We start from the raw sequence: 23797 nt of genomic DNA, 5'->3' as shown, positions 1-23797 counted from the left end.
TGGGAGGGTGGGGTGGTGAGTCGGCCTCAGCCCCGTGCACGGATACTGAGACCGGGGAGAGTGTTGCGGGGAGAATCGGGATGCCTTAGCCCGAGGGGGAAGGGGTGCTGGGCAGGCACAAACACCAGATGGCCGCTGCGTTTTCCAAGCACCTCATTCTGAACTGTGGGTTGTGGTGGGAAAGAATCTGTTCCTAGAGCCTCCAAGCTCCTCGGTAGCACATCTGTCCACCTTGTGATCCCCTGCAGGCACAGCACAGATGGATACTGTGTGTGAGCGGCCTTCCCCGGTGACCAGCCCTGACCTCGGCGCGGGCCCAGAAGACTGCCAGGCGCCCACCAGGTGACTCCCGCCCCTCTCCCTTCCAGCTGAATGTGGCATGGGGCTGTCCCAGCCCCCAGGATGCCCAGAGCACAGCTGGGCTGTGGTGTGGGTGGGGTTTGGCCCAGGGTATCAGGACTCCAGGGTGCCTCTCTGTCAACCCCACAGTCGCTTGACCCCCACCGTGTGCCCAGTGTTGCCCGAGCGCACGAGAGAAGGTCTAGACAGCACAGCCATGGCTCCCAGGAGCGGACGGTGGGGCTGCCAGAGGCTGTGGGCTGAGGGGCTGGGAACCCCTTTGCTGTGGAAGCGGTTACCCCTGAGCACAGACCTCCCTGCGTCACCAGGAGGGTTGGCAGTGCCCTTTCCGGCTTCTTTCTCAGCGACACCAGCGCCCAGGCCGGGCCCCTGGTGACCTCAGTGAGCTCCAGTGCCAGGACCACGCTCCTTGGAGGGGGCACTGCCATCACCCCTGAAGATGATTCCAAAATGACGGGGGCCCCCGGTTCTCCCTCCTCTGTGAGGAAGCCCAGTCCAGATCCAGGTAATTTCTCGAGAAGCTTTGGGTTGTTTCCCAGGGCAACGGCGTCTCACTGGCAGGCGACCTGTGTGTGGCATTCTGGGCAGGTGGGTCTCTCCTGGTCCAGGGAGAAGAGGGTCTCTAGGTCCCTTGGGGCTTTAGGCTTCGAGGGCCAGAGGGGATAAAGGAAGAAGTCATTCATTTGACAGCTTGGTGCCTGCTATGTGCCAGACACCGAGGTCCTGGCAAAGTGTCTGCTATGTGCCAGACACCGAGGTCCTGGCATATCCTGGTGGATATGACGCCCTCCTGGTTCCTGTGGTGACGAATTAGGGTCCTCACTTCCCTCCTGTTTATCGCTGACCAGTCTTCTGTTGTATGGGTGTATACACCGTGTATATCCATTAGTGTTTGGATTTGGGTTGTTTCCACTTTTGGCTACAATTAACAGTGATAAACAAGTCTTTGTTTTCATGTCTCTGGGGTCAGTTTTAACAGAAAAAAATTTTTAAGTGCATTAATTTATTTTGAGAGAGAGCACGGGGGAGGGGCATAGAGAGTGGGAGACAGACAATCCCAAGCAGGCTCTATGCTGTCAGTATAGATCCCGATGTGGGGCTCCATCCCAAGAACCATGAGATCAGGACCTGAGCCAAAACCAATGGTCTCTGCTCAACCAACAGAGCCACCCAGGTGCCCCGCTGAAGAGGTGTTCTTAATTTTGAAGTCATCACGTGGGTCCATCTTTTCTCTTTATGTCCTGCCTTATTTCACTGAAGTCTCAAAGACTCCTGCATTACTTTCTAGGATCATTACTGTTTTGCCTTTCACGTTTAGATCCGCTGTCTGCCTACCTTTTGTTTGTGGCGGAGGCAGCGGTCATGTTGCAAGAGGCCGCATGGATATGCAGTTGAACCGACGCCTTTTATCGAACAAATTGTCCTTTCCCCGCTGATTTGCCTGCCATCGTTGGGGTAAATCTAAGGTCCATAGGTGCCTGGCTATGATCCGGACTTTATATTCCTTTCCGTTCGTTGTCTTTTTGTCTGGTCTGTGTGGATGCCATGCGGTCTCGACTCCAGGAGATTTTCGGTATATGGTGGAACAACTTCTCCATCTCTGTTCTCCAGCCCTGCCCTGGCTCTTCTTGGTAATTTGCATCTCTGCATCGACTTTAGAATCAGCCTTTCAAATTCCACAAAACGTCCCGTTGGGATTTTGATCGGGATTGCACTGAATCTGTGGATCAGCTTAGAGAGAATCCGTATTTTTATAGCATCAAGTACCCGGGAAAGCCGTATGTTTGTTCAGACCGTCTTTATTTTTATTTATTTATTTATTTATTTATTTATTTATTTATTTATTTATTTATTTATATTTATGAGGCCTCGCTTTCACGGTCTGTATTCGTACTGAAAATCAAGATCAGCCGTCTTTATTTTTATGTATTTAATTTTAGTTAGGTCAGCTTGAACTTCTCTCTCCCAATGATGTTTTATGAGTTTCCATGTAGAACGATTTACATCTTTGTGTTAGATTTCTAGGTATTTGATGTTTCTGATGATGATGACGGTGGTATTGTATTTTTCAGTATTGCGGGTTGTAAGTCTTCATTTTTAGTATTGTTTTGAACCGTGTGAGTAGTCAGTATGTGACAGCCTAACCTGTCACAATAGCAGTCTCATAGGGTTCAACCCAAATGTATAGACACTCAGCTGAGTTTGGTGTAATAACATTATATCCAGTTACCTTGCTAAACTCACTGTGAGTCCTAATAACGTATCTGCCGATTCTTTTGTGGAATCTGTGCACCTAATGATGTCATCTGTCCCTGACAGCCTGGTGTCTTCCTCTCCTGGCCTCACTTCTTTTCTCTCCTTGCCTTGCCTTGCCTTACTGCCTCGCCTGGGACCCCAGGGCCACACTGAGCGGAAGCTGTGGTAGTCGGCATCCTTGCCTCATGGCTGATCTCAGAGGGAAGTGGCCCCAGGGTTTTGAGGAGGGTGGTGACATGGTGGGGCTGGGGAGAGGGCTCTGGCGTAGTGGCCATGACGGATCGCAGAGGGAAGGGCCTGGAAGCAGAGGGGCAGTTCAGAGGGAGTCAGTGCTCTTTTCCTGTGTGGCTGTAGACACATTCCTTCCCTCTCTGGGCTTCAAGACTCCCTCTGCAGATTGATCTGACACGTGAGGAGTCTGCCTTGGAGCTGGTGGTGGCGACTGGGTGAAGAGGTGGTGGTGAATGGGGCCTCTGCCAAGGTGTCCTGGGCTGGAGCTTGTCTGCTTCTTTCCCCAGGGCTGACCCCGCAGCCGCCGTGCCCCCAGGGGTCACCTGACTGTAGGAAGCAGTGTGAGCCCGACTACTACCTGGACAGGGACGGCCGCTGCACGGCCTGTGTGAGCTGTGCTCGAGGTAAGGGCTGTGTTCTCCTCTCCAGGGGCTACTTCTCAGGACGGGGTCCGTGGCGGGCGGGGGGTGGCAGGGAAGGTAGGGAGCATCAAGATTTGCTGCCTGGACTCTAGGTTGGCCCCTTGGTGCCTCAGTTTACCCCTCTGGATTTGTGTGTTGGTATCCTCCCTGATGGTTTGCATCCGTTTTTAGAGAGACTTAGTTAACCTGTTTCCTCCAGGGAGGGACTCACATTCATTGAGTTCAATCTTCACAAGACTCCTAGGAGAAGAGGTTATGTTTCTTCTTTTAAGTAATCTCTGCCCAAGGTGGGGCTCAAACTCATGACCCTGAGATCAGGGGTCACACGCTCTACAGACTGAGCCAGCCAGGCACCCCGAAGGTTCTTTTCTCATCCCGGCTTTCCAGTGAGGTAGGCTTAGGGAGGTTAAGTGCCTTTACAAAGTTACAGAAGTCCGGTAAGTGGCAGAACTGGAGTTTGAGCTGTGGTCTGACACCAGGAGCTGTGTCCTTTGCCTGCGACCACAAGTGCTTCCAGGAGATTCTTCCAATGAGCACTTTCATTGTTAATTTCTTATTATGCTGAGTGAATGTGGTTTGTGTGCTCTCTGGTGTTTGTTTTGTTTTGTGCGGGTTTTTTGTGAGGTGGGGCTGGGAAATTTGTTGAGATTTCTTGTGCCCTAATAAATGTGGATATTTTTAAAACCTATTTTTAGTGTGTTTGGAGAAAAATGTGTTTGTTGTGTACAAAATTTTCTACATACCTATTGGATCAAGCTTGTTAATTGTGTTTTTCAAATAATATGCATTCTTTTCAACAAATTTTTTTTGAGTTTATTTTTTTCAGTAACCTCTACACCCAAGTGGGGCTTGAACTCACGACCCCTGAGATCAAGAGTCTCATGCTCATGCAGCCGAGCCAGCCAAGCATGCCCCTAGATAATATGCTTTTTTTTTTATTCTTAATTATATTTGTCTCCTTCCCAAAGGTTGATGTCAGAGATGGATGTGTTAAAATGCATCTTGCCTATACTTTTTTTCATCAGGTGTTCATTGTGTTCCATTTATTTTTTCTCTCTATATGTCAAAGCTATGTTATTAGGTACAGTGTTTATGAATATTGTGTTTTCTTGGTGGGTTGGACCTTTTGTCAGCGTGAAATACACCTCTTTAATCCTTATAAAGAATGCCTTAATTCCATTTTCATTTGATATTAATATTGCCATTCTTCTTTGCGTTAGCATTTCTCTGATGTATCTTTTGAGTTTTTAAAATTAATGACAGTGTTGTATGAAATGGAAGTTACAGGCATTCATTATAAAAAATTCAAGCAATACAGAAGTGTAAGGAAGAAGGCCAACTCTGCCTGTTCCCCATCATTGGATGTCTGACTGACACTTCTCTGTGTATATATAGGGAGAGAAGGAGAATGGGAAGATTCATAGCCAGCCAGACTGGACACACGTGGAGAATAGGGATTTAAAAAATTTTTTTTAATATTTTATGTTTCTTTGAGAGAGAGAGTGCAAGTGGGGGAGGGACAGAGAATGAGACACAGAATCCAAAGCAGGCTCCAGGCTTAGTGTCAGCACAGAGCCTGAGGTGGGGCTCAAACCCACAAGCCGTGAGATCATGACCTGAGCAGAAGTCAGACGCCCAACCCACTGAGTCACCCAGGCATCCTGAGAATAGGGATTTTTAAGAAGTTGGGATCATACTGTTTACGACATTCAAGTGATTGATTACATTTTCTTTTATTTAAACGTATCAGAGGAAGAAGAAAGTAAAACAAAATGATCACAAGAGACAGCACTTTGTAAATAAAACCCTCTAGGGTCCCTGGGGGGCTCAGTCGGTTAAGCATCCGACTTGATTTCAGCTCAGGTCATGATCTCTTTGTCTGTGAGATTGAGCCCTGCGTCGTCCTCTGCGCTGACAGCATGGAGCCTGCTTGGGATTCTTTCTCTCCCTCTCTCTCTGCCCCTCCCCTGCTTATGCTCTCCAAATAAATAAACATTAAAAAAAAAAAAACACACCTCTAACATTAAGAAGAGGTGTTAAAAATCAAGAAGCAGTTAGGAATCATTTAAGGAACAACTATGTCTTATGGTAAAGTTATGTTCTGTTTGTTTCAGATTTTTGATGGGATATTGTAGATTGGCTTCCTGTCACAAAAAAATGAAGTAATTAGCTTGTCACCTCCTTGTCCTCTTCCTGACTTTTATTACTTACGTATTTTTTTTACATCGTTACTGCCTGTGGCATTTATATTCTTTTTCTGTAACCCTCAGTCCCTTGGCATGTTAGTATTAGTTTGCTATTTAAACTTATTCACTGTGCATTATGAGCACATTGACCACAGCTTCTCCATTCCTGATTTTCTCATTTTGATTTATTGATTGGTTAGTTAGATTTCACTGACCTTGGGATTTATCAGTAAGGACTCATCTTTGCACATCCGTCAGAGGATTCTTTTATGTTTGAGAATGTTTCTTGCCTTTATATTCCACAGACAACCTGGGCAGATATATGATTATTCCTGGGCCCTGTGTTCTCCAGAACTTTGTAGACATTGGTGCATTGTCTTCTCATGGTGAATATTGCTGGGGAGGGGTCTGCTATCTGCCTTCTTTCTCCTTTGTAGGCGACTGCAAGAACAATTCTTTCTTTATCCTTAATGATAAAAAACTTTGAACCAGACTGTGCCTTGATATTAATTGTTTGGAAATAATTCTGGAATGTCTTTTTTTTTTTTTTTTAAGTTTTTACTTATTTAAATAATCTCTACACCCAACCTGCAGCACCTGTAGCCCCAAGATCAAGAGTTGCATGCTCTATCGACTGAGCCGGACAGGCACCCCTGGAATGTCTTTTTTCTGTCTGCACGTTTAGTTCTTCCTTCATTTCAGGAAAATTGACCTGGAATTTAATTTCTTTTTTTTTTAATTAATTTATTTATTTTGAGAGAGAGAGAGAGAGAGAGAGCAAGTGGGGGAGGGACAGAGGGTGAGGGAGGGGAGAATTCCAAGCAAGCTCTACCCCAGTGCAGAGCCCAGTGCAGAGCTTGAACCCATGAACTGTGAGTTCATGACCTGAGCCAAAATCAAGAGTTGGACTCTCAACCGAGTGAGGCACCCAGGCGCCCCTGGATTTTTATTTCTGCTAAATACATATCTCAATGTCAACTTTATGGACTCTAGTTATCCTTCCGTTTGATTGTGTTTGCCTTTCCTCCCTGTTTTATTTAATTGCATTAGTATCTTTGTCTCTTCACCTTGCATTCACAGATATTTTCTTGATCCTTTCTCCATGCTGTGAACTCTGTTTTGTTTCTCATGTCTTCTGCTGCTTGCCTCCCGGCTGTCGCCAGGGCTCCTAAGGCACTGCTAATTTATTTATTGGATATCTGTGCGGTACATCTCAGTTTGCTTTCTTTAGCTCTCTAGTCTTCCTTCTTAGCCCATCCTTTTTGAAGATCAGCTTTTCTTAGAGCTTTTCCTTTGCCAAACTTCTATTGTTCTTAAGTTCCTTTATAGTGGGGAGCATGCTTGGGATGGCTTCTGTTTGTTTTAGACTGGGTTCTCTGTCTTTCCAAAATATATTTCTGTTTCTTTTAGATTTTCTATTTCTTTTCCTGTCTTCCCCGTCCTGGTACAGTGTGACTTCTCCTTACATTCCCCCCACCTACCTCACCGGGCTCTACTTGGTCCTTTCTGCTCAGAGCTTCACTGGGGACCGAGTGTTACTTACAAAAAAAAATGCTGTAGTAAAATATACATAACATAAAATTTAGTGGCACTTAATACTGTAGTGAAATGTACGTATATAAAATGTATCATTTTGGCATTTGGAAGTGTCCTGTTTAGTGGCTTTAAGTGCATTCCCATTTTAGGGCAACAAAAACAGTGTCTAGCTGCAGCACTTGTTCTTTCGCCCCAACTGAAACTCGGTTCCCATCAAACACTAGCTCCTTAATCCCCCCTCCCCCACCAGCCTTGGCAGCTCCCAGTCTACTCTCTGTCTCTGTGAATTTGACTACTCCAGGAAGTTCATACGAGTAGAATCGTAACATATTTATCCCTGGTGACGGCCTCATTTCACTTAGCATAATGTCTTCAAGGCCTGTATCATGTGTCCGAAGCGCCTTCCTTTTCAAGGTTGAATGATACTCCGTTGGATGGATCCACCCCGTTTGGTTTATCGTTCGTGCCGATGAACACTTGGGGTGCTTCTGCCTGTCAGCTATTGTGAATACGGCTGCTGTGTACCTGAGTCTACAAGTGTCTGTTCAGGTCTCTGGCTTCAGTTCTTTTGGGTATCCTTAGCAGTGGAACGGCTGGATCCTGTGGTAATCCTGAGTGTTACTTTTGAAACTGATTTTAGGAGTCTGAGGGCCTGGGTGGGAGGCCGAGTGCAGCCAGAGATGGGTGTCATCCTTGCTGGAGCAGGGATCTGCCTTCCCTTCTGTGAGATCGTCATTACCAGAGCTCCCGCGGCTGCAGAGAGATGTACCCACTCCCGGGGTCTCTACCGATTTCCACTGGGCCTGCCTGCCCGCCCGAAAGTTAGCCAGTCCAGCCCCTTTCCCACCTTTGTTCAGGCTTGTGATAATTGTGCTTGGCTACTACTCTGGGGTTTAAAACCTTTTTTTTAAGTAGGCTTTACGCCAAGCGCAGAGCCCAGTGAGGGGCTTGAGCTCATGATCCTGACAGCAGGACCTGAGCTGAGATCAAAATCAACCAAGCCACCCACGTTTTTACATGAATTTAACGGGCGTCCCCTGTTTGGCCTCAGCCGGCCTGCCTCTCTCTTAGATTTTCTACAACTCTCAGGATTTTATTCTCTCCTCGGTACTGCTTCCGGGGTGCAGGCGAGAGTTAGGGGCTACAACAGTGCAACCACAGCAAGGAAGAGAGAGGTGATAGAGCCTCCTGCGATGGTTCTAGGGGCCAGGCCTGGGAGAAGCCCTTATCATTTCTGTCCACGTCCCATTGCCAGAATGCCATCATATGACCCAAACCAAACTGCAAGGGAGGCTGGGAAATGTAGTCTTTCTGTGAGCCCACTGGAATTGGTGAACACAACATTGTGCCCGGGGGGTTTCTTTTCATGGCTTCCGTTTCCTTTGTGCCCTTCCTTGAGCTCCAGGGGATTCTGTTTTATAGCTGCCGATTCCTGAGAATATTATACGGATTCTAACAGCTCGTTCTGTTTTTGTTGTTGCTGCTTTGTTTTTTGTTTCCTATTACCTGCTTTCTCAAGAGTTTTTTTGACTTTGGAGGTCTTTTTGCTTGGTGCTGGTTTTCTCTCATGGGTGGTGACCTCTAGTTCTGCACATCCTGTCTGATGACCACTGGGAGGGGTTCTGTTAAGCGGCTGATCTTCTGGGTCTGCAGGCTCCCTTCTTCCCAGGTATGACCAGCCAGGGCACTGTCCCGTTACCTCCCCTGAGAGTCTCCTGGGGGAGATGCTTGGCTTCTGGGTCTGTGGCATCAGTGGATGAGAAGTGTGGGGAGACCCCGTGGGGCACTGCCCATCGGCTTCCCTGGGGCCTGCCCCTGCCCTCACCCACTTGGAGACTGGAGTACCCCACCCCAGAGCCGCTCCCAGAGTAATCCTCTTGGGTGTATTCTGGGCTTTGGTCTCCTTCTCCCATGCGATCCTATCTGCCTTCCATATTCTAGGAAGTCTTCATTGCTGGTTGACCAAGGATGCCCTGTGTTGCTTTCCAGGGATGTGTGCATTTGTTAATTACTTATACCGGTGATGTTTTTTTCTCTTGAGATCAAATTCACCATTGTTTTCTTTTAAATTCATTTTAATTACACTCTTTGCTTATTTATTTGTTTTTGAAATAAGTTCTACGCCAAACATGGGTCTTGAGCTCATGACCCTGAGATAAATAGTCACATGACCTGCCAACTGAGCCAGCCAGGAGTTGGTAAAATTCACCACTTTAAAGTGTGCAATACAGTATTTATTTATTTATTTTAATTCACAATGTGGCACCACCACCACTATCTGATTTCAGAGCATTTTCGCCTCCCCCAAAAGAAACCCCTTCTCTCCCAATTCACTCCTTCTTCCATGCCCTTACAGTGACTCATCTACGTTGTGTCTCTATGGATTTGCCTACTCTGGGCATTTCATCTAAATGGAATCATGCAATGTGTAGGTTTTCATGACTGGCTTCTTTGACTTTGCAGTGTTTTCAAGGTTCATTATGTTGTAGTACCAGTCATTCCTTCTTTTCTTTTCTTATTTTAGTGCTCATTTATTTATTTGAGAGAGAGAGAGAGAGAGAGAGAGAGCAGGGGTGGGGTAGAGAGACAGGGAGAGAGAATCCAGAGCAGGCTCTTTGCTGACTCAGTGCCCAATCCCACAAACCTGTGAGATCCTGACCTGAGCCAAAATCAAGAGTCTGATGCTTAACTGACTGAGCCACGCAGGCACCCCCTGGGTCATTGCTTTTCAGAGCTGAATAATATTCCTTTGTATGGACACACCACGTTCTCTTTATCCATTCATCGGTTCATGGACATTTGGGTTAATCTACTTTGTGGCTGTTATAAACAATACTGCTGTGATCATTAGATTTAGGGCTCTCCTCCCTAACCGTGACAACCACTGATCTTTTAGTGTCTTTGTTTTTTCCTGAACGTCGTGGAGTTGGAATCACACAGCATGTAGCCTTTTCAGATTGACTTCTTTCACTTAGCAATATGCACTCAAGGTTTCTCCGTGTCTTTTTTGCCCATTTTAATGGGGTCATGAATTTGTTTTTAATATGATGGTGATGACGTCTGGGGATATGAGCGGGGAGTGGAGGCTGCCTCATAGGCCCCACCTGGCATCTTGCCTTCGTTGCAGGAACCCTCTGGAGAGAAGGGCTGGGTGTGCGGGCTCCCTGCCCGAGGGGAGGCCAGAATGATGTCTTGTCTCACATGCCAGGCTGTCCCTGAGGGGTCCCCGGATCCCTTCCCCGGTCCTCCCTCTGTCTCCCATGCCCGTCTCTGTGTCCCTTAGACGATCTTGTGGAGAAGATGCCGTGCTCAGGGAACTCCTCCCGCGTCTGTGAGTGCCGCGCTGGCACGTTCTGTGCCACATCAGCCACCAACTCCTGTGCCCGCTGCATCCCCCACACCGTCTGCCCGAAAGGGATGATTGTCAAGGTCCAGGGTAAGTATCCCCACCCTCAGCCCGGCACCGAGACCTGTGCCAAGCTGTACCCCGCCTCCACCACCGTCCCAGATCTCCAAGTGACCTCTGACCTTCTCCTTCCTCCTTCCTGTTGGACTGACAGGTCTCCTTTCGAGAGGCTGTGGGTGTACCATTTACTCAGAGCCCCCCGGCCTCTTCCCTGCACTTTGGGTCCCAGGCTCGGAGAGACCCTGGTGGCCTGAGACACAGGCCCGGCTGGAGGAGTGTTGGGTTAGTGGAGACTCGGGGCAGAAGTTCTCTGATGCCTGAAAAACAAGAGCAAAACTCAAGTCTTCTGTCCCGGGACTTTCCCAGGGTATTGGGGCCGTTTTTCCCAACTCACAGTCGAGGCATTGGGAGTTAGAGGAGCCGAGGAACTCGGATTTCTCTTCCAAATTGCTGTGTGAGTTCAGGCAAATGCTTGACCCTCTCTGAGCTTCTGATTTTGTGACAGTACAAGGAGGCCAGAAAAGAGGTAGGAAAAGAGGCCAGGAAAGAGGTAAGGGCCACAGATCCGGTGCAGGTGGTACTGAGGGCACGTTTTAGAGGGAGGTTGGAGAGTGGGTGGGCTCTGGACCATGGCCCACTAGTGGTGCCACAGCCACCCAGGCTGGGAGGCTGCAGGGTGGAATCAGAGAGCTACACCCATTCGGGAGAAAAGTGCCCAACACTGAGCCCATGACGCTCCTTGTCCTCAACTGGTCCTTTTCCAAAGCCCAGGCCTTACCACCCTCTCCCCTGACAGCCCATCCTTCCCTCACCCCCACAGCCAGCCTACCCCCAGTCCAACAGATTTTGCTCCCCAATTCTGTCTCCCGTTCCCACCCCCATTTCCTCCTGCCGTTCCTTGCCCATGGCTGACAGGCAGAGCCACCCTGCTTAACCAAATGTGATTTCTCTCTGCCTGTCTCTCTCACCCCCACACACCTGCCGTAAAAACACTTCAGTATTTTCTCGTTTCTACAGCGATAATGACATGGTCCTTTGGCAAAAGAGAACGGGTGTTTGGAGGGATTTCTTTAATTCTGGTCCCGTTGGCATTTCTGGGCTGCTGGTTTATCGGGCTCCATGTCTGGGATCTATGAACAAAGAGAAACCCCAGCGGACTTGCCACCGTGTCCTTCCTAGGGTTCCAAGGGCTACCCTCTCCTCTCCACTGTTCAGAGCCTTCTTTGTCTCATGCATATTTTTATATGTATGAAGCACATATATGCGTGCTTTATACATGTGCCCGGGCGTTTAGCTGTCCTTATCGGGAGGACTAGGGCAAAGGGCACCCAGGGCAGCTTCGCACGAGCAGTCTCCAGGACGTGACCCTGCACGCGACCCTGCGCCGTGTCCGCCTCCCTCCTCCAGGTCACACTCCCGCCGGCCCCCTCCTTTCTTGGCCCCACCGGTCTGCTCCCCTTCGGCTCCGTGGATGTGCGGTGCTTCTCACTGCTACCAGGCGTTTGTGCGTGGTGTCCCCTCAGCACATCCTCTCCTCCTGCTCACTCGGTCACGTCCTGCTCAGCCTGGCCTCTCTGTCCTCGCCTCACTTCCTCAAGAGGAAGTGCCATGACTTGTGACAGGTCACATCTCCATTGTGATCTCTCATCACACGCGGTCCTTTTCCAACACGGACGTGAACACCGGTGTCTGTCTTGGTTCGATCAACGCTGGCCTCCCTCCCTGGGCCGTAGATGCGTGAGGGCCGAGGTCCTCTCCCCATTGCCTGATCAAGGCCAGGCACAGAATCTTCTCTGCAGAGATCTATGCAGGAGGACGTGGGGGCCCCGGACAGCTCAGTGCTGCGGGTGGGTGGGGCTCAAATCCGGCCCAGTTCTCCCCGGGTCACACAAATGCTGTGCTGAGGGGCTTGCGGCAGCGCGCCACCTGCCAACAGGGCCGGGGGGTGGAGTGGAAAGTGCTCTGGGCTGGGCATCAGGTCCCCGGGGTATAGTTCGCCTGCAGCCGTGGGGCATGTTCCCACCCCACCCTGGGCTTCAGTGTCCCTTCTGGGAAATGTAAAGTTGCCACTAGACGGCCCTGGGGGACCTTCCAGCTCTGAAACAATTGCATCTCTGCTAGCATCGGTTTAGAGTTCTGTTCCAGCCAGGGCCCATGGACCCGCTCCAGAAAGGAGGCCCTGTTTTGGTGGTGTTCCTGCAGCTGCCGCATGGTGGCGCCCGAGCCCCCGCTTTGCTGCCCCTAGACCCCTGCTGCCCCTAGCGGTACCATTGGCCACATGCCTCCACGGAGCGTTTAAAAGGTGGCCAGTTGCAGGCGTACGAAAATGTAAAACATCTCATTAATTATCGTTATGTTGCTTGTCTACCTCTGTAGTTTAGATATATTGGGTCACATACATTAAATTAATTTCACGTGTTTCTTTTTACTTTTGTGAAAATGTATCTTTCTTTTTACTTTTTAAAAAGGGGTTACTTGGAAATTTAAAACGACAGCGTGATTCACATCATATTTCTATGGGACAGCGCTGCTGGCTGACTTCTGGGCTCCCACGTGGACGCTCCCACAGGGCAACTCTCCAGCTGCGAGATGGACAGTAGTGTCTGCTTTAGCGTCAGCCGGTAGCTAAGCCGCATGGGGCAGCTTACACAGGTGTTCCCTCCTGAAATTTTCAAAACTCCAGAAAGTAGACGGAAGTATCCCCATTTTAGAACGGGGGAAATTGAGGTCCAGGGATGGCAGGTAAACCGTTCAAGACCACAGAGCAGGGAATGTCCGGGCTAGACTTTGAATGTCACACCCAGGCCTTGTCATGCCAGCGCACTGGGAAATACGAGACACGTGAGCATTGTTCAGGTCCCCTCCACTAAAGCCTTCAGATCATAATCGCACACGTGGGACTGTTTCTAAGCAATGGGACAGAGGTCTAGAAGGGGAAAAGGACACGCTGTTCCTGGGGCGTTTACTCTGTATCACGCAGTGTGATGGGCACAGTGAGGACATGTTAGAGGTGGCAGGCAAACTCAGATCCACCTGATGGAAAGTGCTACGCGTTTTTCCTCTTTACCGTGTTTGCACCCAGGATTCTTCAGGAGTCTTTGGGTTGCACGTAACAAAATCTCAAATTTTTTGGCTGATGTAACTGCAAAGTCTGGGGCTGGCTCTGGGTAGTATCAGGCATGGCTGGATCCAGGAGCCCTGTCTTTACCTATTTGTCACCTCTTGTCCCCCAGATCCAAGCTTGCTTCCTACCCAAACCCAGTAGAAAGACGGTTTCTCCTTCCTGCAGTTTCAACAGCCATAATTGAAACCATGATATTGTACCTCATGGGGGTGGCTTGGGTCACGTGCCTACCGCTGAACCAGCTCCTCAGGGTCAGAGGAATCAAAGGGATTGATTGGTCCAAAGTCGTCTGGGTTTACTCCTGGGAGGGTAGGGTGGTGAGTCGGCCTCAGCCCCGTGCACGGATACTGAGACTGGGGAGAGTGTTTGAGGAGAATTGGGATGCCTTAGCCCGAGGGGGAAGGGGTGCTGGGCAGGCACAAACACCAGATGGCCACTGCGTTTTCCAAGCACCTCATTCCAAACTGTGGGTTGTGGTGCGAAAGAATCTGTTCCTAGAGCCTCCAAGCTCCTCGGTAGCACATCTGTCCACCTTGTGATCCCCTGCAGGCACAGCACAGATGGATACTGTGTGTGAGCGGCCTTCCCCGGTGACCAGCCCTGACCTCGGCACGGGCCCAGAAGACTGCCAGGCGCCCACCAGGTGACTCCCGGCCCTCTCCCTTCCAGCTGAATGTGGCATGGGGCTGTCCCAGCCCCCAGGATGCCCAGAGCACAGCTGGGCTGTGGTGTGGGTGGGGTTTGGCCCAGGGTATCAGGACTCCAGGGTGCCTCTCTGTCAACCCCACAGTCGCTTGACCCCCACCGTGTGCCCAGTGTTGCCCGAGTGCACGAGAGAAGGTCTAGACAGCACAGCCATGGCTCCCAGGAGCGGACGGTGGGGCTGCCAGAGGCTGTGGGCTGAGGGGCTGGGAACCCCTTTGCTGTGGAAGCGGTTACCCCTGAGCACAGACCTCCCTGCGTCACCAGGAGGGTTGGCAGTGCCCTTTCCGGCTTCTTTCTCAGCGACACCAGCGCCCAGGCCGGGCCCCTGGTGACCTCAGTGAGCTCCAGTGCCAGGACCACGCTCCTTCGAGGGGGCACTGCCATCACCCCCGAAGATGATTCCAAAATGACGGGGGCCCCCGGTTCTCCCTCCTCTGTGAGGAAGCCCAGTCCAGATCCAGGTAATTTCTCGAGAAGCTTTGGGTTGTTTCCCAGGGCAACGGCGTCTCACTGGCAGGCGACCTGTGTGTGGCATTCCGGGCAGGTGGGTCTCTCCTGGTCCAGGGAGAAGAGGGTCTCTAGGTCCCTTGGGGCTTTAGGCTTCGAGGGCCAGAGGGGATAAAGGAAGAAGTCATTCATTGGACAGCTTGGTGCCTGCTATGTGCCAGACACCGAGGTCCTGGCAAAGTGTCTGCTATGTGCCAGACACCGAGGTCCTGGCATATCCTGGTGGATATGACGCCCTCCTGGTTCCTGTGGTGATGAATTAGGGTCCTCACTTCCCTCCTGTTTATCGCTGACCAGTCTTCTGTTGTATGGGTGTATACACCGTGTATATCCATTAGTGTTTGGATTTGGGTTGTTTCCACTTTTGGCTACAATTAACAGTGATAAACAAGTCTTTGTTTTCATGTCTCTGGGGTCAGTTTTAACAGAAGAAAATTTTTAAGTGCATTAATTTATTTTGAGAGAGAGCACGGGGGAGGGGCATAGAGAGTGGGAGACAGACAATCCCAAGCAGGCTCTATGCTGTCAGTATAGATCCCGATGTGGGGCTCCATCCCAAGAACCATGAGATCAGGACCTGAGCCAAAACCAATGGTCTCTGCTCAACCAACAGAGCCACCCAGGTGCCCCGCTGAAGAGGTGTTCTTAATTTTGAAGTCATCACGTGGGTCCATCTTTTCTCTTTATGTCCTGTCTTATTTCACTGAAGTCTCAAAGACTCCTGCATTACTTTCTAGGATCATTACTGTTTTGCCTTTCACGTTTAGATCCGCTGTCTGCCTACCTTTTGTTTGTGGCGGAGGCAGCGGTCATGTTGCAAGAGGCCGCATGGATATGCAGTTGAACCGACGCCTTTTATCGAACAAATTGTCCTTTTCCCGCTGATTTGCCTGCCATCGTTGGGGTAAATCTAAGGTCCATAGGTGCCTGGCTATGATCCGGACTTTATATTCCTTTCCGTTCGTTGTCTTTTTGTCTGGTCTGTGTGGATGCCATGCAGTCTTGACTCCAGGAGATTTTCGGTATATGGTGGAACAACTTCCCCATCTCTGTTCTCCAGCCCTGCCCTGGCTCTTCTTGGTAATTTGCATCTCTGCATCGACTTTAGAATCAGCCTTTCAAATTCCACAAAACGTCCCGTTGGGATTTTGATCGGGATTGCACTGAATCTGTGGATCAGCTTAGAGAGAATCCGTATTTTTATAGCATCAAGTACCCGGGAAAGCCGTATGTTTGTTCAGACCGTCTTTATTTTTATTTATTTATTTATTTATTTATTTATTTATTTATTTATTTATATTTATGAGGCCTCGCTTTCACGGTCTGTATTCGTACTGAAAATCAAGATCAGCCGTCTTTATTTTTATGTATTTAATTTTAGTTAGGTCAGCTTGAACTTCTCTCTCCCAATGATGTTTTATGAGTTTCCATGTAGAACGATTTACATCTTTGTGTTAGATTTCTAGGTATTTGATGTTTCTGATGATGATGACGGTGGTATTGTATTTTTCAGTATTGCGGGTTGTAAGTCTTCATTTTTAGTATTGTTTTGAACCGTGTGAGTAGTCAGTATGTGACAGCCTAACCTGTCACAATAGCAGTCTCATAGGGTTCAACCCAAATGTATAGACACTCAGCTGAGTTTGGTGTAATAACATTATATCCAGTTACCTTGCTAAACTCACTGTGAGTCCTAATAACGTATCTGCCGATTCTTTTGTGGAATCTGTGCACCTAATGATGTCATCTGTCCCTGACAGCCTGGTGTCTTCCTCTCCTGGCCTCACTTCTTTTCTCTCCTTGCCTTGCCTTGCCTTACTGCCTCGCCTGGGACCCCAGGGCCACACTGAGCGGAAGCTGTGGTAGTCGGCATCCTTGCCTCGTGGCTGATCTCAGAGGGAAGTGGCCCCAGGGTTTTGAGGAGGGTGGTGACATGGTGGGGCTGGGGAGAGGGCTCTGGCGTAGTGGCCATGACGGATCGCAGAGGGAAGGGCCTGGAAGCAGAGGGGCAGTTCAGAGGGAGTCAGTGCTCTTTTCCTGTGTGGCTGTAGACACATTCTTTCCCTCTCTGGGCTTCAGGACTCCCTCTGCAGATTGATCTGACACGTGAGGAGTCTGGGCGCCAGCCTTGGAGCTGGTGGTGGCGACTGGGTGAAGAGGTGGTGGTGAATGGGGCCTCTACCTTGGCGGCCTGGCCTGGAGCTTGTCTGCTTCTTTCCCCAGGGCTGACCCCGCAGCCGCCGTGTCCCCAGGGGTCACCTGACTGTAGGAAGCAGTGTGAGCCCGACTACTACCTGGACAGGGACGGCCGCTGCACGGCCTGTGTGAGCTGTGCTCGAGGTAAGGGCCACGTTCTCCCCTCCTGGGGCTCCCTCTGGGTGCAGGGGGTCTTGGCCAAGAATCTGGGATGGAAAACCTTGAGTTTGTTCTGGGACTGGTGAGTCCTCAGGAGCCTAGCTCACCATTCTAGCATTTTTGAGCAGTTAGATTTTCTGAGTCCAGTTGTGATTATAGGGTTTTAATGGCAGTGATCCCTTTTCAGAGAGCTTCCATTTGCTCACTCCTGCAAGGAAGCATTTGTCATAACCTACCTGTTCTAAACTTGTCTCGTTATTTTTGGTAGCTACCTTATGGTGCATGGATTACAAATATCCCCGTTTTACAGAAGAGAAAACTGAGGCTTTGGGAACTGAGGCGTTACAAAGGCCACACATCCTTGTGGGAGCCAGAGCTAGAGTTTGAACTTTGAGGTTCTCAGTTGTGGTCATTCCCTGCGCAGTCCCTTAGCGCATGCTCTGGACGGGCACTTGCTGGGTGCCTGCTGTGTAGACGGTCAGCTCACTTATGGCAATACCAGCTGCCCCATGACGTCTGTGAGGGCCACAGAGGGCAGGGGAAGCTGCCCAGGACCCGAGGAATGTGTGATTATGTCTCCTTGTCCAAAGTTTCTTTCACACAACAACGCAGCCTGAAGTCCAGGGAGGCCTGAAGAGGAAAGAACACTGTTTGTGGTCACCAGGGGCCACTGTTCCAGTTATGAGGCCACATAGCAAGTGTTGTCAAAGCTTGTGGTAATAAACAAACCATTCTTTGTACTCGTGAATTCTGGGGGTCAGAATTCAGACAGGGCACTCTGGGGACAGCTGTCCTTCGCTACACGAGGTCTGGGGTTTCCACTGGAAAGTGTGAAGGCTGGAGGTTGGAATCATCTGGAAGCATTTTCATTCATGGGTCCGGGTTTGATGCCAACCGCAGGCTGGGCCCTCGATGCTCTCTGTGTTGGCCTGTATATGGCTGACTTTGGGCTTCCTCAAGCCCTGGTGGCTGGACTCCAAGGGAGGGGGAGGGGTGGGCACAAGCCATATCCCTTTTGTTGACGTTACCTCAGAAATCACACGTCGTAACTTCTGCCGGTTTCTACCTGTTGAGGCAGTCACAAATCACACTGAGTCATTGGAAGGAAAAGAAATCAAGCTTCTTGATGGCTAAGTGGCAGAGGCGTAGACGAGCAGATGGGGCCAAAATATTGCTCTGGCCATTTTGGACAAATGTAACCTGTCATAGCCACCGTGTCACATAGAGAAGCAGGAGGTGGCTGTGGGTCTGAGAATTCCTTTAGCTCTAAGGATGAAGCCCTGCAAAGCAGTGGGTGCAATGCAGGGGCTAAGAGCACAGACTCTGGAGCTCAAGTGGCTGGGTTCAAATCTTGGCTCCACCCCTTTCCACTCTTTAACACAAGCACGTTTCTTAATTTCTTGTGCCTCAGTTTCCTCATCTGTAAAATGGGTATAATAATAGTACTCTCCCAGAGAGCTGTTGCAGGAATTAAATAGGTTAAACCAGGTTAATCTGAGCAGAGTGCTAAGAGTACTTCCCCCCTAACCTCGATTGTATTAATGCTGCTTCACAGGCACTCAAAGGTATCAATAGCTATAATCATGATAATAGCTATTACTGTCCTGTCTCACCTCTCTCACTGCTGAGCTCACTCTTGCCCTCCACACAAATTCTCCAGAGCCTCTCTGCTTCCCACTCTCTCTGGAGGTTTCAGGGAGAAAGTGTGAGGTCCTTTATCATTAGAGGTCTTTTCAGTATCCTGCTGACTGAGAAAAGCCCTTAATGACCAAGTCATATTTGTCTAATCTAATAACGCCATAATTCTATTTTCACCCATGTAGAGCACACAAACTGTTTCTGAACATATGTAAATGCATTATTATATGTTTTCTGTTCACAAAACCTCTAATATTTTAATTTTGGGGGAAAACCCCTTTCTGTCATTGAAAATGTCAGACCTGTTGAGAAGCAGAAAGAGTCAGGAACGATTATGGAATATTCCCCAGTTTTAAAGAATGATCAAGGCGTGGCCAGTGTGGGTCCACCTATGTGCACGCCCACTCACCCTGTCCTCTAGATTATTTTCTTTTAACAGCTCTATTGAGGTATGATTGACAGGCAATGCAATGCGATGTCTAAAGTGTGCCATTTGATACGTTTTGACATATGCATGCAGTGGTGAAACCATCACTACAGTCGAGGTAAATGAACTCTCCATCCCCCCAGAAAGTTTCCTTGTGCTTGTTATCATCCCTCCCACCACTGTTCACCCCACATCCATTCCCAGGTCACCATTCTGCTTTCTGTTACTGTGGAAGAGTTTGCATTTTCTAGCATTTTTCATAAACATAATCACATAGTATGTACTCTTTTTTCCTGCCTTCTTTCACTTAGCGTAACTATTTTGAGCATGCCAAGAGATCCGCTCAATGGAAGAGTCATATGAGCATTTGCTTCTGGACAAAGGAATTCTCTGCCCTCCTGGGTTCTCTGGAGCCCCTGCCCTTGCCATCCCAGATCCTTCCCCGTGACCCTTCTGTATCCCTTAGATGACCTGGTGGAGAAGACACCCTGTACCTGGAACTCCTCTCGTGTCTGCGAATGTCGACCTGGCATGTTCTGTGTCACACCAGTCACCAACTCCTGTGCCCACTGTGTCACCCGCCCCGTCTGCCCACCAGGCATGGCCACCAAACCCCAAGGTAAGCAGTCTGTACCCCCAGCCAAGGGGCTGAGGTCTGTGCCCCTATAGCTGTACTTTTCCCTACCCCCAGCTGGGCAAATGACCTTCAACCCTAGCTGTTAACTAGGTCAGGTTTGGGCTTTGGTTTTTCTTTTAATAGCTAGATCCAGTAAGTGGAGTAAAATCTGGATTTGGGGGCACCTGGCTGGCTGAGTTGGAAGAGTATGTGACTCTTGATCTCGGGGTTGTGAGTTCAGGCCCTGAGTTGGGTGTAGAGATTACTAAAAGATAAATAAATCAACTTTAAAAAATGTTTATGTATTTGGGGGGGGGGGTGGAAGAGAGGGAGAGAGGGAGAGAGAGAATCCCAAGCAGACTCTGTACTGTCAGCTCAGGGCCCAACGCAAGGCTCGATTTAATCTCGTGAACTGTGAGATCATAACCTGAGCAGAAACTAGGAGTCGGATGCTTGACCGACTGAGCCGCCCAGGCACTTCAAAACATAAATAAACTTAAGAAAAAGTCTAGGTTTGGCATTTTGGTAAGAGATTCTGATAATATGTTTTAAAATTCTTCCTTCTGAAGGTGTTGGGTTTGTAAAATTTTGACTCGTTTTTAAAAGGCTGTTTCATGACTCAAGACAGATAAATGAAATTTTTGAAGATGGTTCCAACTCAGGTGGTAGACGTTTGGGGCGCCTGGGCTGTCTCGTTCAGTAGAGCATGGTGCTCATGATCTCAGGGTTGTGGGTTCAAGCCCCAGGTTCGGTGTAGAGCTTACTTAAAAAAAAAAAAAAAAGAAGAAGAAAGAAAAAAGAGAAAAGGAAAAATAAAAGATGGTAGACATTTGCCAGAAAATTATAACTTCTTGATGGAAAAAACCCAAAACACGGTTAATCAGTACATGAGATCTCAGCAAATTTCTAGAAGGTAGAAAACAGAGGGAAGGGTGGTGATGGATGAAACCAGGGGGAGGAAAGCTCACCCCAGGATTCAGTGCTGCAGGAAATGTGAGAGGTAACTTGCTCTGAAGACCCCACAGAAGCTCTGCGCTCAGAGCAGGCAAGTAAAAGGAAGGATGAGATGCGAGTGAGACGGAGAATCGAGAGGTACAGAGGGTTGCAACTTCATCTTGAAAATAAAAATTAAAGCTTGTAACAGTGGCCTGCCACGGACACTGACCAGTCTGAACAGACGGTACCTGAGTTTTCATCCTCTGGTGAAAATTGTCAACTTTTTGGCTAAAGATACTGAAGGAGTATCTAGGGAAACATAGGGCTGCTGGTGGGGTACTGCCACCCTGCTGTAAAGCCCTCTTTGGTTGTGTATTTGGGAGTACGCCCTGTCAATAGGCTACCCCTGCCGAGTCACCCTGGAGTGAAAACTGCCAGCCTGCACTCCCCCCATGGGCCCAGAGTTCCTGGGTGGATCTCCTACTCAGGGAAGAGACCCACTTTGAAAAGGACATGCTGGAATACTCAGCATTGTTCTTTTTATGATTATTATTTATTATTATTTTTTAAATTTATTTTTCAGAGGCAGAGGGCGAGAGACAGAGCACAAGTGGGGGAGGGGCAGAGAGAGGGAGACACAGGCTCCAAAGCAGGCCCCAGGCCCTGAGCTGTCAGCACAGAGCCCGACGCGGGGCTCCAACTCAAGAACTGCGAGATCATGACCTGAGCTGAAGTTAGAAGCTCAACCAACTGAGCCACCCAGGAGCCCCTCAGTGTAGTTCTTTTTAAGTAAATATGAGTGAGCAGTAAAGATATCCAGACTGGTAAGGAAAACCAGCAGCATGAAAGAGAATAGCAAGATACATTGACAGAAACATTTACTATGGATGGAGTGATAGGAATTGCTTCAGGAATAGCAATAGAAGTTTAAAAATTTAAATTTGGGGCGCCTGGGTGGCTCAGTCGGTTAAGCGTCCGACTTCAGCTCAGGTCACGATCTCGCGGTATGTGAGTTTGAGCCCCGCGTCGGGCTCTGTGCTGACTGCTCAGAGCCTGGAGCCTGTTTCAGATTCTGTGTCTCCCTCTCTCTCTGACCCTCCCCCGTTCGTGCTCTGTCTCTCTCTGTCTCAAAAATAAATAAACGTTAAAAAAAAAAATTAATTAAAAAAAAATAAATAAATAAAAATTTAAATTAGTGTCCACAGGGGGCGCCTGGGTGGCTCAGTCGGTTGAGTGTCTCTTGATCTCTGCTCAGGTCATGATCCAGAGGTTCATGGGATAGAGCCCTGCGTCAGGCTCTGTGCTGACAGCATGGAGCCTGCTTGGGATTCTCTCTCTTTCCTTCTCTCGCTCTCTCTCTCTCTCTCTGCCCCTCCCCAACTCACTCTCTCAAAAGAAATAAACTTAATATAAATAAATAAGTAAACTAGTGTCCACAGAAAAATTCAAGTTGTTACATCCATAAAGCGAGAACAGAACGCAATGAAAAAGAAATAGTAAGAAAATAGAGGACCAAAAAAAAGGCTTTTAGAAAGTGTGCCTGTTACCAATGGTGGCCTCTCAACTCTCATTGCACCCTCAGCTCCTGCTGTGCAGTAGAGGGCTGGACTCTTTGCGCATTTCTCCTTGTGAACATGATGTTAAGCTTTGCCCGTAGAGGGTGCTGGGGAGCCACTGCAGGAAGAAGGAGGCTTTTCTTGGCTGCATTTACTTTTTCTTGCTCTTGCTGCACACTCTCTCAGCAGGGCGCATGGGTGGGGTCACCTGGTTCCAGTCATGCTCCCAGAGTCGACGGTCCCTTGCAACCTCATAGCCCCAGCCTAGGTCTGGTGACCACCTTGGCATGGCCCTTCCAGTGGGGACACTGGTACATCCCAGGCCTCATGTCAGCAGAAGTGCCATAATTCCCTCGGTGCACTCCCAACCCCAAGTCTTAGGTCTTCTGCATTCCCATTTCTCATGGCCCTCTTGACTTGGTCACTGTGTGCTCCGGGCCTTGTACCCACAGCGGTGCCCCAACTTTCCTTGCATACTTGACCTGAAAAATACAAGGTTTCAGACTGAAAGGACTTACCAAGAGCAAAGCAGGATGAATGAAGATTACCCACACCTAGACATAATAGATGTATTTATTTATTCATTCACTAGTTGACAGACATTTGGATTATTTCCAGTTTGGAGCTATTTTTTAAATTTTATTTATTTATTTTTGGGAGAGAGAGAGAGAGAGAGAGAGAGAGAGAAGGAGGGAAGGGTGCAGAGAGAAAATCCCAAGCAGGCTGTAGGCACAGAGCCTGACATGGGGCTAGAACCCACAAAACATGAGATCATGACCTGAACCAAGATCAAGAGTCAGATGCTTAACCAACTGAGCCACCCAGGCAACCCTCCAGTTTGGAGCTATTATGAATACAGCAGTTACAAACATTCTTGTACAACTCTGTGTGAATATGTATTTTTGTCTCTCATGAGTAAATACCCAGGAGAGGGATGACTGGGTCACTGTGCTGGCCATACAGAATGTCTTTAAGGGTCAATTCAGAACCTGCCACCACCTGTGATCTGATCTCACAACCTAGTTTTACAGATGGCTTTACGGAGAATCCCTAGTTTTACAGAGAATCATAGGGCCAGAGCTAGAGCTGGAACACAAGGATCCTGAGTTTTAGCCCAGAGTACTCTCCACCAGACCACATCAGCTCCTTCTTAGTTCTGAACCTAGAATTTTCAGTTAAGATACAATTAAGTTTGAGAGCAGAACAAAAACATTTCAGACATAAAAGGGTAGAAAGATTTTTCCCTCGTGTCCTCTTTTAGAAAGTTACTTGAAGACGTAATCCAGCTAAATGAGGGACAAGAAACAAAAATCCATGAATCTAGAAAACAGTGACTCTGTCCCAGGGGAGCAAGAAAGGGAAGTCCCAGAATGATAGCTGTGTTGCAGACCAATTGAACCAGATAAGAGGGGGAAAATGAAAGAGGGCTCCAGTGAATTGTCTTGTCTGCAGGAATGAAAGAAAGAATTGCAGTGAACTTTATGCGTAGTACCTTTGAAAAACTTGATATGGTGAAGGCACATTATTCTTTTATCA

The 23797-nt window shown here is 48.7% G+C and overlaps 1 protein-coding gene across 3 annotated transcripts in view; it reads left to right on the top strand.

The window, feature by feature from the left end:
* The window catches only part of TNFRSF8 (TNF receptor superfamily member 8), a 75869-nt gene that overhangs the window by 32037 nt on the left and 20035 nt on the right, over window positions 1–23797 (top strand). For all 3 annotated transcript variants that reach the window (XM_053898950.1, XM_053898949.1, XM_053898951.1), the window contains exons 5-12: window positions 249–342; window positions 705–865; window positions 3135–3251; window positions 10275–10427; window positions 14071–14164; window positions 14527–14687; window positions 16957–17073; window positions 19620–19772. In XM_053898950.1, coding sequence (XP_053754925.1) covers window positions 249–342; window positions 705–865; window positions 3135–3251; window positions 10275–10427; window positions 14071–14164; window positions 14527–14687; window positions 16957–17073; window positions 19620–19772 — 1050 coding nt within the window. The remainder of the gene's footprint in view (window positions 1–248; window positions 343–704; window positions 866–3134; window positions 3252–10274; window positions 10428–14070; window positions 14165–14526; window positions 14688–16956; window positions 17074–19619; window positions 19773–23797) is intronic.

The sequence above is a fragment of the Panthera pardus genome, unplaced genomic scaffold (genome assembly GCF_024362965.1).
Source record: "Panthera pardus isolate Hobbes unplaced genomic scaffold, ASM2436296v1 HiC_scaffold_11, whole genome shotgun sequence".
NCBI classification, from domain to species: domain Eukaryota; kingdom Metazoa; phylum Chordata; class Mammalia; order Carnivora; family Felidae; genus Panthera; species Panthera pardus.
The sequence above is the reverse complement of the archived record's forward strand: the minus strand, read 5'-3'. Positions and strand labels throughout refer to the sequence as shown.